The sequence below is a fragment of the Oryzias latipes genome, chromosome 18 (genome assembly GCF_002234675.1).
Source record: "Oryzias latipes chromosome 18, ASM223467v1".
NCBI lineage: Eukaryota > Metazoa > Chordata > Actinopteri > Beloniformes > Adrianichthyidae > Oryzias > Oryzias latipes.
The window spans coordinates 22,896,421-22,910,518 of record NC_019876.2 but is presented as its reverse complement, the minus strand read 5'-3'; the positions used below and the strand labels follow the sequence as shown (position 1 = coordinate 22,910,518).

Sequence of the window (14,098 nt, the reverse complement as noted above, 5' to 3'; positions counted from 1 at the left end):
AGGAGCAAGGACCAGAACCCACCCCCCAGGGACACGAACACTCCCGGCTCGGATGTAATGTGAACCCCCCCACCGCGCGGAGAGAGCACCGCCGGGCCCAGGAAGCCGGCACCCCGGGGGACACGGCCGCCGTTGCAAAGGGGCCCATACCCCCCCCCCCAGGGAAGAGGCAGGGGACAGATGGTCCTAGGTCCCACCTTCCTTGCAAAATGTGTGTGTGTGTATGTGTGTTTGAGGGTGTGTGTGTGTGCATGTGTGTGTGTTTATGTTGGAATGTATATATTGAGGGGGGAGGGGTGTGTGTGCTAAGGGGGGTGCAGTTAAAATTGGCGGGTAGGGCACTAAGGGGACATCTCCTGATTACTCACAGTGACGTCCCCTCACCCTCCCCACCAAGGGACCCTAAATGTCTAAGGTGTGGTTAAAATTGGCGGGTAGGGTGCTAGGAGGACATCCGCTGCTTGCTGGCAGTGATGTCCAAGCACCCCCCCTACCAAGGGCCCTACATGTCTAAGGTGCAAGTAAAACCGAAAGAGGGGGGGCCCACTCCATACGGCAACCATAGGAGGGGGGCCACTGCCTAGTAAACCCCCCCCAAGGCCCCTCGCAGGCTAAGCCCCCCACCCCCTCACCCTATTATGAGGTTATATGAGGAAGGGGGTAAGTTGGGGGCAGCTTGTAGACTTTCCCCCGGTGGTCAAACAGCTGTCCCTCCCCCCCCCCAGCAAGGGGGCCAGGCCCACCCCGCCCAGGGGCCCCACCCCCGGAGGTGCCGACACCCCAGGCCCAGCACCACCCCCCCCACACAGAGAGAGAGGAGCCAGAAAGCGTTGAACTGAAGAAACTGAATGTTTTTTACAGTCACAATTGTGTCTGGTGGGTTGAGGCCCAAAGCGCTTTACAGTCACAGTCTGATTCACCCTAGCACACATTTTAAAAATGAAAAAGTGAAAAACTGCAAAGATGTTTGTGGATCTTTAAGCCTTTATTTTAAACATTTCAGAGCATCTCATTAAACCAAAAAAAAAAAAACTCAGTAAAAACAATTAAAGAAAAAGCCTATAATCATTGAGTTGATTTTCACTTTGAACAGATAACTTCTTATGAAAATAACACCAGCAGATAAAAGACTAAGGTCATAAACATAATATAAACATTGTCTTCTTTTATGAAAAATAAAACCAGATAATATAGGAATTATGTGATCATTGAACAAATTTTCACTTTGAACAGAAAAAGTTGAACTTCTCCTCATCATGTTTCTTGAACCACTTGTGTTCTCCTACCGTTTGCATGGCTCCTGACATGTCACACTCATTCATCTGTTCAGGTGAGGCCCAGTTCTTGTAGTGGACCACCTCATCACTGACCCAGAACCAGAACCCCAGAGTGCAGGTGTAGCGCAGTCCAGTCCACACAAAGGGAGAGGAGGCATTCTTGGTTTTCTCCTGGACCCATCTCTGTTCATCCATGTTAGTGATGGTGACCAGGTCATGGTGGTGATGTCTGCAGTAGTATAAGGCCTCCTCCCAGGTTCTGTTCTCTTTGATCAGGATCACATGATCTGGTGGGGGATGGGGTATTAATTTAAGATTATATTCTAAATTCATTGATGATTTCACAGAAACGTATTGTGCTTGTTTGCTTTTGTTTTTGTTGCTAACACCATTGAGAAGAACAATAAATGTTTAACTAATTGAATCTGAAAATAAAGTGTTGATTAACAGATGAGTATGAATTAATTGAAGATCTTCAAGTGAAAAACATTTACCTTGGTAACAGATAAAGGGCTGTTTTTTCCCACAGTCATCAATGCTCCAACTGCCATTCTCAGTCAGAATAGAACAGCTGTAGTCTTTTTTACTGCCACGGTAAAATTCCTTATCCCACAGTCTGAAAAAAAAGCTGCTGCCATCCGACCAGATCCAGGTGGCTCTGTACAGCCCGATAAATATGTGGCCATCATTGCAATCATTCAGAATTGAAGGCAAGCAATTGTTTTGTCCATCAACAGAATCTACCAATACTTGTTGACAGGGACTGTTTCCATGAGAATTCTCCTTTATCTCCTGTAGCTGTGCTTCTCCTACTAAATCTGTGTATGTAGTTCTGCAGTATTCCTGAGCCTCAAACCAGTTTGTCTCTTTTCTTAAGAAAAACATTTTGTTTGGAGAGTTTTCCCCTGTAACTACACAAACACAAGTTGGTAATAAATTAACTCCACATTTTCGTGGCAAATGATATAACATTTCACCTTTCTAAGCACAGTTTCTGACACAGAAAAATAGTTTGTGATGTTTTCGTGACATTAATTTTTCTTGTATGAACAATGTATGTAATAATTGCACGTATACTTGGAGCAAAGAGAAATGATTATTTTCTTACTGTTAAAGCAGAGGAAATAATGGTTTGTGGTACAATCGATATCAACCCACTTAAAGTGTTCACAGAGAGCCACACAGGTCTCTTTTTTACCACCATTTGGTTCATTAGTATTCCAGTTTACATTTGTTTTGTTGAACTCCACTCCAGGCAGAGACCAGTGGAAGGTCTCATTGGTTCCTGCTTCATAGTACAGACCGATCCAAGCTGCCATGGAGCTTCTCTGCATGTTTCTGAGTTTGTCCAAGTCTTTCCTGTTGGTCACTGTAGCCAGATCAGTGTAATGTGTCTTGCAGTGCTGCTGAGCTTCAGTCCAACTCAGGTTCATATTAACAAAGTAATAGTCATACATCTGACATGTGAAGAGACAAAAATGACCTGGAAGCCAGAATAAAGAGGAGAGCACATTTCATCTTCTTGGTGACTTTGAGATTAAATACAGACTCTGTGAGTTTGAAAAACTAAAGAGAGGAGCTGATGATGCACTTACCCACAAAGATGAGGAAGAAGAAACTCTGCTTCATCTTTGCTTTGAGATATTCATTTAACCTCTGAGAAAAAAGCATTTTTACACGAGTTAAGATTTTTTATTTAGTGGAAAAATTGTGAGTTCCTCAGAGTAAAAATAATTTTTCAAATGTAGTTTGATTAAAGAAACAGAATATAAACACCTGAGTCCTTCTGATGTCATACTTTAAAATCATCATTTCAAATAAAGTTTTAACAGAAGTTTGCCTCATTTATTTTTGTTGTATAATATATTTTAGGAACATCAATTTAAAAGGCATTTATTTACACTTAAAAGTGCGAAAAACACTATTGATTTACATTTCCTGTTTAGTTTATTTACATTTCCTGCTGGGAAAAAATTCAAATGTGTTGTTATGAAAGGGCATTTGCATGATGACATTTGTGATATAAATTATGTTTAAAAGAACAACTTTCTTTTACTTTTTTCAAGAATCAATTATGCCCACTAATATTCTAGTAATATGATTGTATGTCATCCACTAAAGTAAATATTTCATTTAATTTAAACACAGTTTCTGATAGAAACACATGAGTTTTAACAAAAATGTGTCCCATCGTTCCTGCAAATTTCTGGTGTCAAATTGCAATTTTGATTAAAAGATCACACTATAAAAAAGACTAAACCATCAGAACTGACTAAACTGACTTTTTTGGGGGGGTGGAGGAGGGGGTATCTGACTAACAAATAAATGGGAAAATTAACAAAAACAAATACCTGAAAATACGTATTAAAACCCATACTACTAATAATAAATCTGAAATCCTTTCTAATATAAATCCCCTTTCTTTAATCATTTCTCTTTAATGAGTTTTTTTTTTTTTTTTAACTAACTTTGCTATGTTCCGAGAAAACTCCCATATATTTGATAACAAATATATTAGGATATTTGAATGAATAAAAAACGTTAAACAGTTTGTTTTACTGGTTTATCACACTGTTTTAATATTATTATCTGTATGTAATAATTTGAAAATGGCAGATACTCACTTGCAGGGTTTCTTCTCTGAGCTTCAGTCTGATCTTCAACCTTCTGCTGTGATGTGTTGAATAGTTGTGATCACAGCATCACTGCATCCTCATATTTAACTGTCATGTTTGCATAGAAGTTTAAGTAAACACTGGTCTCAACTACAGATGATGATTGTCATGTTTCGTGTCAAAACAGATTTGATTCTCGTCTTATTCTTCTTATTAAAACACTCCTGTAGAGTAATGGCATCCTGTGTTCAACTGATGTACTTTAAAAAATAAAAAACAAACAGCGATCAGAGAGAAAATTACTGATAAAAATATATTTCTGTATTACCAGTGTCAAATACAAAGAAAAAAGCATGTGAATGTTTTTAGAAAATATCCCCATTAAAAAAAGAATGCTACCTAATTGTTTTAGGCAGATTTTGTTTTATCTTTAATTTTAATTAAAAAAAAAAAGTAAAATTATCAGAAGATCCTACTATGTAGGTCAACAGCTGCTCCTACGCTTTGGAAAGATGAAAGCATTAGGATCAAAGTTGGAGTCAGAAATACCGTCCAATTTGAAGTTATAAACACTCAGTGGCCACTTCATTCGGCACATCTGTCCAACTGCTCATTAACACAAATTTCTAATCGGCCAATTACAAGGCAACAACTCAATGCATTTAGGCATAGTCAAGACAATCTGCTGCAATAAAAATCAAGTATCCAAGTGGGGAAGAAAGGGGTTTTAAGTTACTTAGGAGGATGTTGGTGCCAGACGGGCAATAAAAGATTGGAAAAACGTTGCCTGGCCTGGTTCTTGGCACACTTTGAACCCCTTAGTACCATTTCAGCATGGCTACAATGCCACAGCCTACCTGAGTATTGTTGCTGACCATGTCCATCCCTTCATGACCACAGTGTACCATCGTCTGATGGCTACTGCCAGCATAATAATGTGTCATGTCATAGAGCTGGAATAATCTTAGACTGGTTTCTTGAACATGACAATGAATGCACTGGACTCAAATGGCCTTCATTGTCACCAGATCTCAACCCAATAGATCCCCTTTGGAATGTGGTGAAACAGGACATTGGCATCATGGATGTGCAGCTGACATATCTGCAGCAACTGTGTGATGCTATCCTGACAATATGGACCATGAACTCTCTGAGGAATGTTTCCAGTACCGTTTTAAATCTATGCCACCAAGGATTAAAGGGCCTATTCAATGCAAAATCATTTTTTTTTGAGCTTTTAGGTGTATTATAATCTTCATTTCTCACCAAAAAAACCCAAAGCGGTATTTTGATCCATTCATACATTTCTGAGTATTATTTTAATAACCTGTGCTATGAGCACCAGCCCCTCCCAACACGAAAACGAGCGGGCTCTCATGAGTTGACGTAGACTGGTGAGAACAGCCTCTTCTAAGAATAGTTTGCGCAGCCAGCACTAATGCAGGCCAACACACATCCCCACTTGTTTTCCGAGGGAGTTAACTACTATTGGCAAGAAGGATTTAATTTTAAATAAACTAATGCACATCCATCTTTGCAACAGTTTGGATGTTGTTTGTTTTCATGGGGGAAACATAGACACACTGCAGAGGCCAACTCTAGGTTCATGTCATGAAATGGGCGGCAGCCACACGGATCAAAAGGCGGAGCCTCAGAGATCGAGTTGTCTTACTTCCTGGTTGGAAAAGAAACCAGGGCAAAAAATGAATATTTAACCCAAAAAAATTGTTGTGTGCCAAATGTAATATATTATCACATCCATGGATATTGTTTACTATAGAAGGCTTAAGAATAGCATGATAAAGGCCCTTTAAAACAGTTCTAGAGGCAAAATTGGTTCCAACCCAGTAGCAAGGTATACTTAATAAAGTATCCAGTGAGTGTAAATCAGTCTACATTTATAAAGCAGGGGAGAGACGTGCACTGAAGATCTTTTCTTTTTTTAACTGTTAAAAAAGTTTAACCTGTTTTTTAACGTGTTGAAAACATTATTTTCTTTAAAGGTGTACCGTGGACTTGAATATGTTTAAATGTAGCCCTTTGAAAGACATACCAGTTACAAAGAAAAAGTAAATACATTTACATATTTTTCTGTTTGGTAATATGACAAGAAAAATTCAAATGTGATGGTGTGAAGGATATTTGCATGACTTTCTTCATGAGCTCTGTACATAAAAAAGTAAAAGCAATTCCTTAGATTTTCTCATAGATAAATTCATATTCATAAAGTTACATAATATTAATAAGTTTTCTTTAAAACCGCCTTCCAAAACACTCAAAGACGCTGTTCATATTCAAAACTAAAACACAGTAAAATCACAAAATATACAATAAATAAGTTGGAATGATTATTAAAATCAGATAACAAAAGATTAAAAATTGTGATCTTTTAAACAAGAAAAACTGTTACTAAGGGGGATTAAGGAAGCACCCAGGCGCAGAGAGGATGAGGAGGCAGAAGGTACCAGGGTAACAGGGGCTTTAATAGCAAAATAAACTACAACACAAAACCACTGCAGAAAGCAGGCAAACTTGAAATACAGTGCTGGACAAAACTGTTGTTACTCCTCAGTTAAAAAAAGAAAGTCAACAATCCTCACTGAAATGACTTGAAACATTCAAAAGTAATAATAAATTAAAATGTATTGAAAATTAAATAATCAAAATCAGCCATTACTTTTGAGTTGTTGATTTACATAATTATTAAAAAAAAAAAACTATTGAAATAGGGCTGGCCAAAAATGATGGTACCTACATAAAAGAGAACTAATTGCATAGGGGGTCATGATGAACTCATGTATGTCCTTTAATTTACATCACAGCTGTTTTCAAACCCATAATCACTCAGTCTGCCTATTTAAAGGGAGACAAATAGTCACGTTGCTGTTTGGTGAAAAGGTGTGAACCACACTGAACATGGACAACAGAAAGCCAAGGAGAGAATTGTCCCAGGACATTAGAGACAAAATTATAGACAAACATGGTAAAGGTAAAGGCTATAAAACCATCTCTAAGCAGCTTGAAGTTCCTGTGACGACAGTGGCACATATTATTCAGAAGTTTAAGACCCACGGGACAGTAGCCAACCTCCCTGGACGTGGCCGTAAGAGGAAAATTGATGACAAATTGAGGAGACGGATAATTGGAACTGTATCCAAAGAGCCCAGAACAACCTCCAAAAAACATTAAAGGTGAACTCCTAGATCAAGGTACATCAGTATGGCACCATTCGTCATTGTTTGAGCCAGAGTGGACTTCATGGGAGACGACCAAGGAGGACACCCCTGTTGAAAGGAAATCATAAAAAAACCAGACTGGAATTTGCAAAATGCATGTTGACAAGCCACCAAGCTTCTGGGAACATGTCCTTTGGACAGATGAGACAAAACTGGAGCTTTTTGGCAAGACACATCAGCTCTGTGTTCGTAGACTCAAAAATGAAGCATACAATGAAGAGAACACTGTCCCTACTGTGAAACATGGAGGAGGTTCAGTTATGTTTTGGGGCTGCTTTGCTGCATCTGCCACAGGCTGTCTTAAAATTGTGCAAGGTCAAATGAAATCTCAAGAATATTAAGGCATTCTGGATAGAAATGTGCTGCCTAGTGTCAGAAAGCTTGGTCTCAGTCGCAGGGCATGGGTCTTCCAACAGGACAACGATCCAAAACACACAGCCTAAACCCCCCAAGAATGGCTAAGAGAAAAGTGTTGGACTATTCTGAAGTGGCCTCTATGAGCCCAGATCTGAATCCCATTGAACATCTGTGGAAGGAGCTGAAACATGCCAATTGGAGAAGACACCCGTCAAACCTGAGACAACTGGAGCAGTTTACTCATGAGGAGTGGGACAAAATACCTGTGGACAGGTGCAGAAGGCTTACTGACAAATACAGAAACCGTTTAATTGATAATTTTGTGCAACAAAATATTAAGTTATGGGTACCATCATTTTTGTCCAGGCCTATTTCATTAGTTTTTTTTTTTTTAATAATTCTGTAAATCAACAACTCAAAAGTAATGGCTGATTTTGATTATTTAATTTTGAATACCTTTTAATGTATTGTTACTTTTGAATGTTTCAAGTCATTTTAGTGAGCATTGTGGACTTTCTTTCTTTAACTGAGGAGTACCAACAATTTTGTCCACCACTGTACTACGTACACTCGAAACAGGGGACAATAAGTTATGGAGCAGCACGGGACGAAAGGAAAGACAAGACTTAAATACACACAGACAAACGAGACACAGGTGAACACAATCAGGAACAATCAGGACAATCAGGAGAGATAAAAAACTCGAAACCAAGATACAAAACAGGAACTTTTCAGAAACAAAACAGGAAGTGAACTCAAACATAAAAGCAAAGAAACTAAAACCGTGACATCACTCCCTGCCACAAGGAACCACACCAAGGTTTCACAACAAAGCCAAGGAGGAGGGAGCCTGGAACGGGAGGCTGTGCTGTCCGGCGTAGCGGGTCTGGCCAGCAAAGGGCTGGTGAGTCACGCTCGACGTCTGGGGCAGGCAACGCGGGCTCGGCACACTGGGATAATGTCAAACTTTCCGCCGATCGGGATTAGATCTCTAAAAATAAAACATGTTTTCAAAATAGCAGCACGGGGGATTACATTTAATTGAAGAACATCACCTTTGAAGTTGGTCACTGCTTTGTATCCCGGGTTAAGGCTCAGACTTTCACCTGATGATGGGTGAATCACTCTGAGTGACAAACCAGCAATTTATGTAGCATTTTTGTAATGCTCCAAGAAAATTTGAAACACACAATTGTCCTGACCAGATCAGGATGCTAGCCCTGCCACGCTGCTTCTCCTCTGGATAGAATGCATTAGAAACTGTCCGAGGAAGAAAACAAAGAATTCAAAGCCTGAGTATAGATTTAACCTGCAGTGACCTCAAAGTTATTGGACTTTATTTTTTATAAGTCCTTCAAGAAGTTATGAGGATAGGTTTATATCCTGAGGACAGATAGTGAGAGGATCAAACCCTTTATAGTTGTGGTTTTATATCTTTGTGTCATTTTCTTAGTTCATGTTCTGTTTTAACCCATAAGAACCCATAGAGACAGCAGGGTTGCAGGAAGAAACATCAGAAATGTGTTTTGTGGTCCACTTGGTCTGTAGTATAGCCCATATGGTTTTCTTTTCAGGACAAATGAATCTTGGTTCTTATGAGTTAAAGTTTGTTTCCATCTGTCACAATCCCACCTGTTTATTTTTTATTTTTTCTGAACTTATCGTCAGCTGTCTTCAGATAACAATCCTCAGTGTAATGCCTTAGTCCCAAATGTCCGTACGGGTGGATACAGGCTGTCTGCGGGTGAAAAACGGGCAAACCTGTTCGAGGCACGCAGGTGGTCTACACAAAATATTTTAGATTGTAAACAACCCAGTGAGAAGACAATGCTCATACAGATTTTCTCTACGGGCTTGAAGCTAGCATCAAGTTGTAGTGAACACATGAATAATGTGCAAGTGTGAGATGCAGTTGTACGTTTTTTTAAAACTCCCCACAAACGTGTGTACTTCACAGGGAGCCCCATTAGTGCTGTTCAAGTGAAAGGTAGGCAGCCCTTTGGTGCAGCCGGACTGTTAGAAATTAGACATTCATAATGTAGTTTGTGCAGACATCCCACTGGAATCTAATGGTCACTTTATGTACCACGGGTACACCCCATATGTGCCGCATTTGCGCACAGTCAGTAAGGAGCCAGTGCTCACATAACTCACAACAATAAGGCTGTGTAAAGGGCACCATACGACAACATCACCCATACATCATGTTTGGTTTGTAGTTCAGTCATCTCATCTGTGATCATCATCAGTTTTGTTTCTTTTTTGTTTCAGTTTGTTCTCGTTGAAGTTTATTCATCAAAGTTTTAAAGTTTCTGCCTTCACGCATGGGTTTTTTTTTTTTTTTAACTTGTCCTGAAACTTTAAGCGCCAAAGCAACGGCGAGCGCCTGCTTCTTCTTTTCAAGATCTGTAACTCGGGTCCACACCGCGACTTCATTTTTCCAACTTTCGTACGTTTTTTTTTTTTTTTTTTAACTTGTCCTGTCCAACAGCTGGGCAGACAGACGAGAGCTGAGGGCCTCTTGTGTTGGACATATTTTGCTTTAACAAGAGGGGTTATTAATCTTCTGACAAACCAAAGGTATGTCTGAATAAACCCCTTTTGTAATTGAGGCCAAACTTTATTAATTTCAATCATGTCTGAAAATCTTTGGTGTTGGACCGGACGGAAAAGGAAAGAGGGGAAGAAGAGAGAGGGACGCTAGAGAGAGGGGGGGTAGGGGGTGATAATAGGAGGGGAAGGGGGATAAGACCATGAAGCAGCATACAGCAACAAGTTTACTGGTTGTTAATCATTATGGTAAGGTTCAAATGCAGTACAAAAAGGGCGGGGCCCGTCCACACACACACTCAAATGTTATAAACACACCTGCTAGCTGCAAAAATGTCCACCTGTCGACATGTACACAAAACAGATAGTGTTCACACGCATACTTATGCCTTAAAACCAACTAGTGTGAAATATTTCAGTCATTCAGTCATGCAAGCTATTAGTGCAAAGGTGAGCTAACACCAGTGCTCAGGTGAGGTTTTATGTTCTTCTAAAATGGATGGTGGAACGTGAAAAGAAGGAGGGAGAGTGCCCAGCCATCCCCACCCCAAGACCCCCACCGCAGCAGCAGCGGCAGCCGGAATCCCCCCAACCCCACACGGGAACCGGCAGGGAACAACCGCCGCCTGGGCGACCAAGCCCGCCACCCAGGCCAGGGCCAGCAGGGCCGCCGCAAGGCCCCCAGAGCCAGAGGCCAGGGAAGCACGGAGGGAAAGAGAGCGCCGCCCCAGCCCAACCAGGAGAGCAGCCCCCCCGCCGCGCCGGGAGAACCCAACGCAGAGCCCCACCGGAGAAGGACGCCCACAGCCCCAAACGAGCACCCCACCACCACCCAGGAGTTCCGGGCATCCCCCCGCCCCAACCCCAGGTACGAGCCAGGACCCCCCAAGGGAGACCCGCTCTGCACTCCAGGCAGCCATCCGCCCGGCCCACGGTTGGTCCAGGGAGGAGCGAGGCAGGGGGCCCGCCGCCCCCGCCCAGGAGGGGGTAACCCCGGGGAAAAAAAGAGGGCCCACAAGGGGTGTTATAAATATGGCCCGACCAGGCTCGGCCACAGTTGGAAATTTGGCGGGGCCCAGCACTCAGGAGCAAGGACCAGAACCCACCCCCCAGGGACCAGACACCCCCGGCTCAGATGTAATGTGAACTCCCCCACCGCGCGGAGAGAGCACCGCCGGGCCCAGGAAGCCGGCACCCCGGGGACACGGCCGCCGTTGCAAAGGGGCCCGCACCCCCCACCAGGGAAGAGGCAGGGGACAGATGGACCCAGGTCCCACCTTCCTTGCAAAATGTGTGTGCGTGTGTGTGTGTGTTTGAGATGGTGTGTGTGTGCATGTGTGTGTGTTTATGTTGGGATGTATATATTGAGGGGGGAGGGGTGTGTGTACTAAGGGGGGTGCAGTTAAAATTGGCGGGTAGGGCACTAAGGGGACGCATGGTTTCCTGCAACATAGGTCCTTACGTCACTGGTTCCACTGGTTTCCTATTGTTTGCTCTTCTACTTCTGAGGAGGAAGTGAAAAACAAACAGCTGCTGGATGTATTTTTAAATGAACAATAACTGTCTGTACTAAAGCAGCTATGGTAATTTTTTATTCAAACTACTATGGAAACAGGACGAGGGGTTATTCTCTGCAGATATTTTCTATCAAAAATGTCATTTGACACCAGATACTTGGATAAAATTTGAAACATATTTTTATTAGATTGTGATGTGCTTTATTAGAGACTGTCTGGTTCAAACCCTTTTTCTGTAATGCTATACAATTTACTTTTATAAACTTTCTCCATAAAATCACTTTAAAGGGGCAGTATGGAGCGTAAACATTAACTCCATTTTACTTTTAGTTAAAGTTAAAGAAATTTTGTCACTTTGTATTTGTTTTTCAGGAAAACAAATTATTTTGGTCTTTAGAACATGTAGTCATAAGAAAAGCAATTCATAAAAGTTTAATATGAATACTGAGAAGAATTATTTTGAATATTCAAATACAACCAACATAATAGTTGTCTTATAAAATGCAAACAAATATTGGAACTGGTATTTCAGGGTTAGAAACCCCTAAAGATAAATCTGCATGTCACCTGTCTTTTATTTATTTATATTTTTGGTTTGTTCAGAAACCTCTGTGTGATCCATAATTTATGGATCAGTCGTCTACATTTTTAATTTATGTTGTCTATCCATCCATCTTCTTCTGCTTATCCAGGACCGGGTCGTGGGGGCAGCTGAGCAAAGATGCCCTGACTTCCCTCGCCACTTCTTCCAGCTTTTCCGGGGGGACCCCGAGGCGTTCCCAGGCCAGTCGAGAGACGTGGTCTCTCCAGTGTGTTCTGGGTCTTCGGACCAGTACAGCGACTGCATAACTAGGGACGCTGCATGATCTGCCTGTCAATCTTACGCTGCCGTCTTCCCTCTCTCATGAACAAGACCCCAAGATATTTAAACTCCTTCACCTGGGGCAGGGACACTTCACCTACTGAGAGATGGCAAACTACATTTCTCCGGTCAAGAACCACAACTTCAGATTTAACTGTGCTGAACCTCATCCCAGCCGCTTCACACTCGGCCAAATTAAAAAGATTTGGTCCGGACCAAATGATTTTTCCAGTCTGAACACACCCCTTAAAGAGAAGTTTTTGTCTTCCTGAAGTAGAAAAATTTTCTGAGAAAGATGAAGATTAGTTTTTTCCTGATGGTTCATGTTGGCATGTGGATCTTCAGCTGTTCTTTGATCATTTCATTTGTTTGTTTTTTATTTAAACCTCACTAATCCATATCATCAGTACACTGAAGGCATTTGAGGATCTATTGAAAATAAACAGATTTATGTCTGTGACCTTTTTATTTTCAGGTCACTTTTGTCTCTTCACACGTCAGCTCCATGAGTATCACTATGTTAATCAGAACATTGAACTGGAAGACATGGATAACATCTAGAAATCTGGTTTATTTTTTTCAAAAACAAAAGCATCTTTCTACAAAAGCATCAACAATCACATTTCCAGGTCTAAGATCATTTAGTCTTTTTTTTTTAATTACGGCAATCTTTACCTTCTAATCTGCAGGAGCAGCATCTGAATGACTGCACTTTGACCTATTCTTATTTCTTTTTCTGTGAGCCAATTTGTTGAACGCTTCGTGACTAAACAAAGGGCACCAATGTGAGTGTGCACACCAACACGAAAAACGCCACGCGTCAAAGCGTCACTTTTTTAAAAGCGCCTCGGGTTAGTTTTTTTGGTTTGACGCGCCGCAACAAAAACTATACAACCAATGAGAATGGCGCATTTGCACACGTGTCTGGAGCCTCTGAAGTTACAGTAAAACACAACTTGGGGGCGCTCAAACACAAAACTGCCTTGCTGAGCACACATACGTCACGGCGAAGAAGATATACGCCAAGTAGCATCTACACTGCTGCAAAGAAATAATGATGGACATTCTAAAATATCCCCGAAAAAGCTCGTGACACATTTTGAGCTCTTGTACCAGTCGATAAAACTCCCCATGTTATTCTCTTCTAGTAACTATGGGATGTACCCAAAATCGGCGTCTTTTACGGCGTCAATCAACATTCAACAGAACAATAATTTCTTCATTGCTGGAACTGAAGCTAGAGCTGCTGGTGCTTGAAATATTCATGTTTTCTTTGTATGATTCTGACAAGCACATAAATACTTGCTCTCTTCTTCTGAGTGAAAAGCGACTTTAAGAAGCGTAAAGTTGCGCAGCGCCACCTTGTTTACAGGAGTATTTCTGTTTTACATTAAGCGCCATCTAATGTCAGGGAATGAAATTGCGTGTTTGCTCGGCTCATCGTCATTGCGAAAATTGCCTGGGTGTGAACACAAAAGACGCGTTGAAAAACGCTGGCGAAAAACGGCTGGCGAATATTAGTCCCGGTGTGTATGGGTCTTCAGTCTGGTTGGAGAAGAAGGCAGAGTACAACTTTCAAGTGCTTCACAGGCCAGGGAAGGCTCATCAGAATGAAGATGCACTCTCCAGAAGGCCATGTCATGAGCTGTGCGCTTGCAGACTCCCTGACCCCATCACCAATGGC

The 14,098-nt window shown here is 41.6% G+C and overlaps 1 protein-coding gene across 1 annotated transcript; it reads right to left on the bottom strand.

The window, feature by feature from the left end:
* Positions 1-869: 869 nt before the first annotated feature.
* LOC110013825 (macrophage mannose receptor 1-like) lies at positions 870-2,750 on the bottom strand. The gene is made up of 3 exons (XM_023966333.1): positions 2,386-2,750; positions 1,772-2,188; positions 870-1,564 (listed from the first exon to the last, which is right to left on the bottom strand). Exons 1-3 carry the CDS (start codon positions 2,732-2,734, stop codon positions 1,221-1,223), a joined length of 1,110 nt encoding a protein of 369 aa, XP_023822101.1. The 5' UTR covers positions 2,735-2,750; the 3' UTR covers positions 870-1,220.
* Positions 2,751-14,098: the final 11,348 nt, after the last annotated feature.

What these genes read in the sequence shown, in the direction of transcription:
- LOC110013825 (XM_023966333.1), bottom strand. Translation starts at nt 2,734, where the DNA reads ATGTATGACTATTACTTTGTTAATATGAACCTGAGTTGGACTGAAGCT. An exon ending in TTATTTCCTCTGCTTTAACA is followed by an intron (nt 2,189 to 2,385) that starts GTAAGAAAATAA and finishes GTGTTTGTGTAG; the next exon opens with TTACAGGGGAAAACTCTCCA. An exon ending in GCCCTTTATCTGTTACCAAG is followed by an intron (nt 1,565 to 1,771) that starts GTAAATGTTTTT and finishes ATCCCCCACCAG; the next exon opens with ATCATGTGATCCTGATCAAA.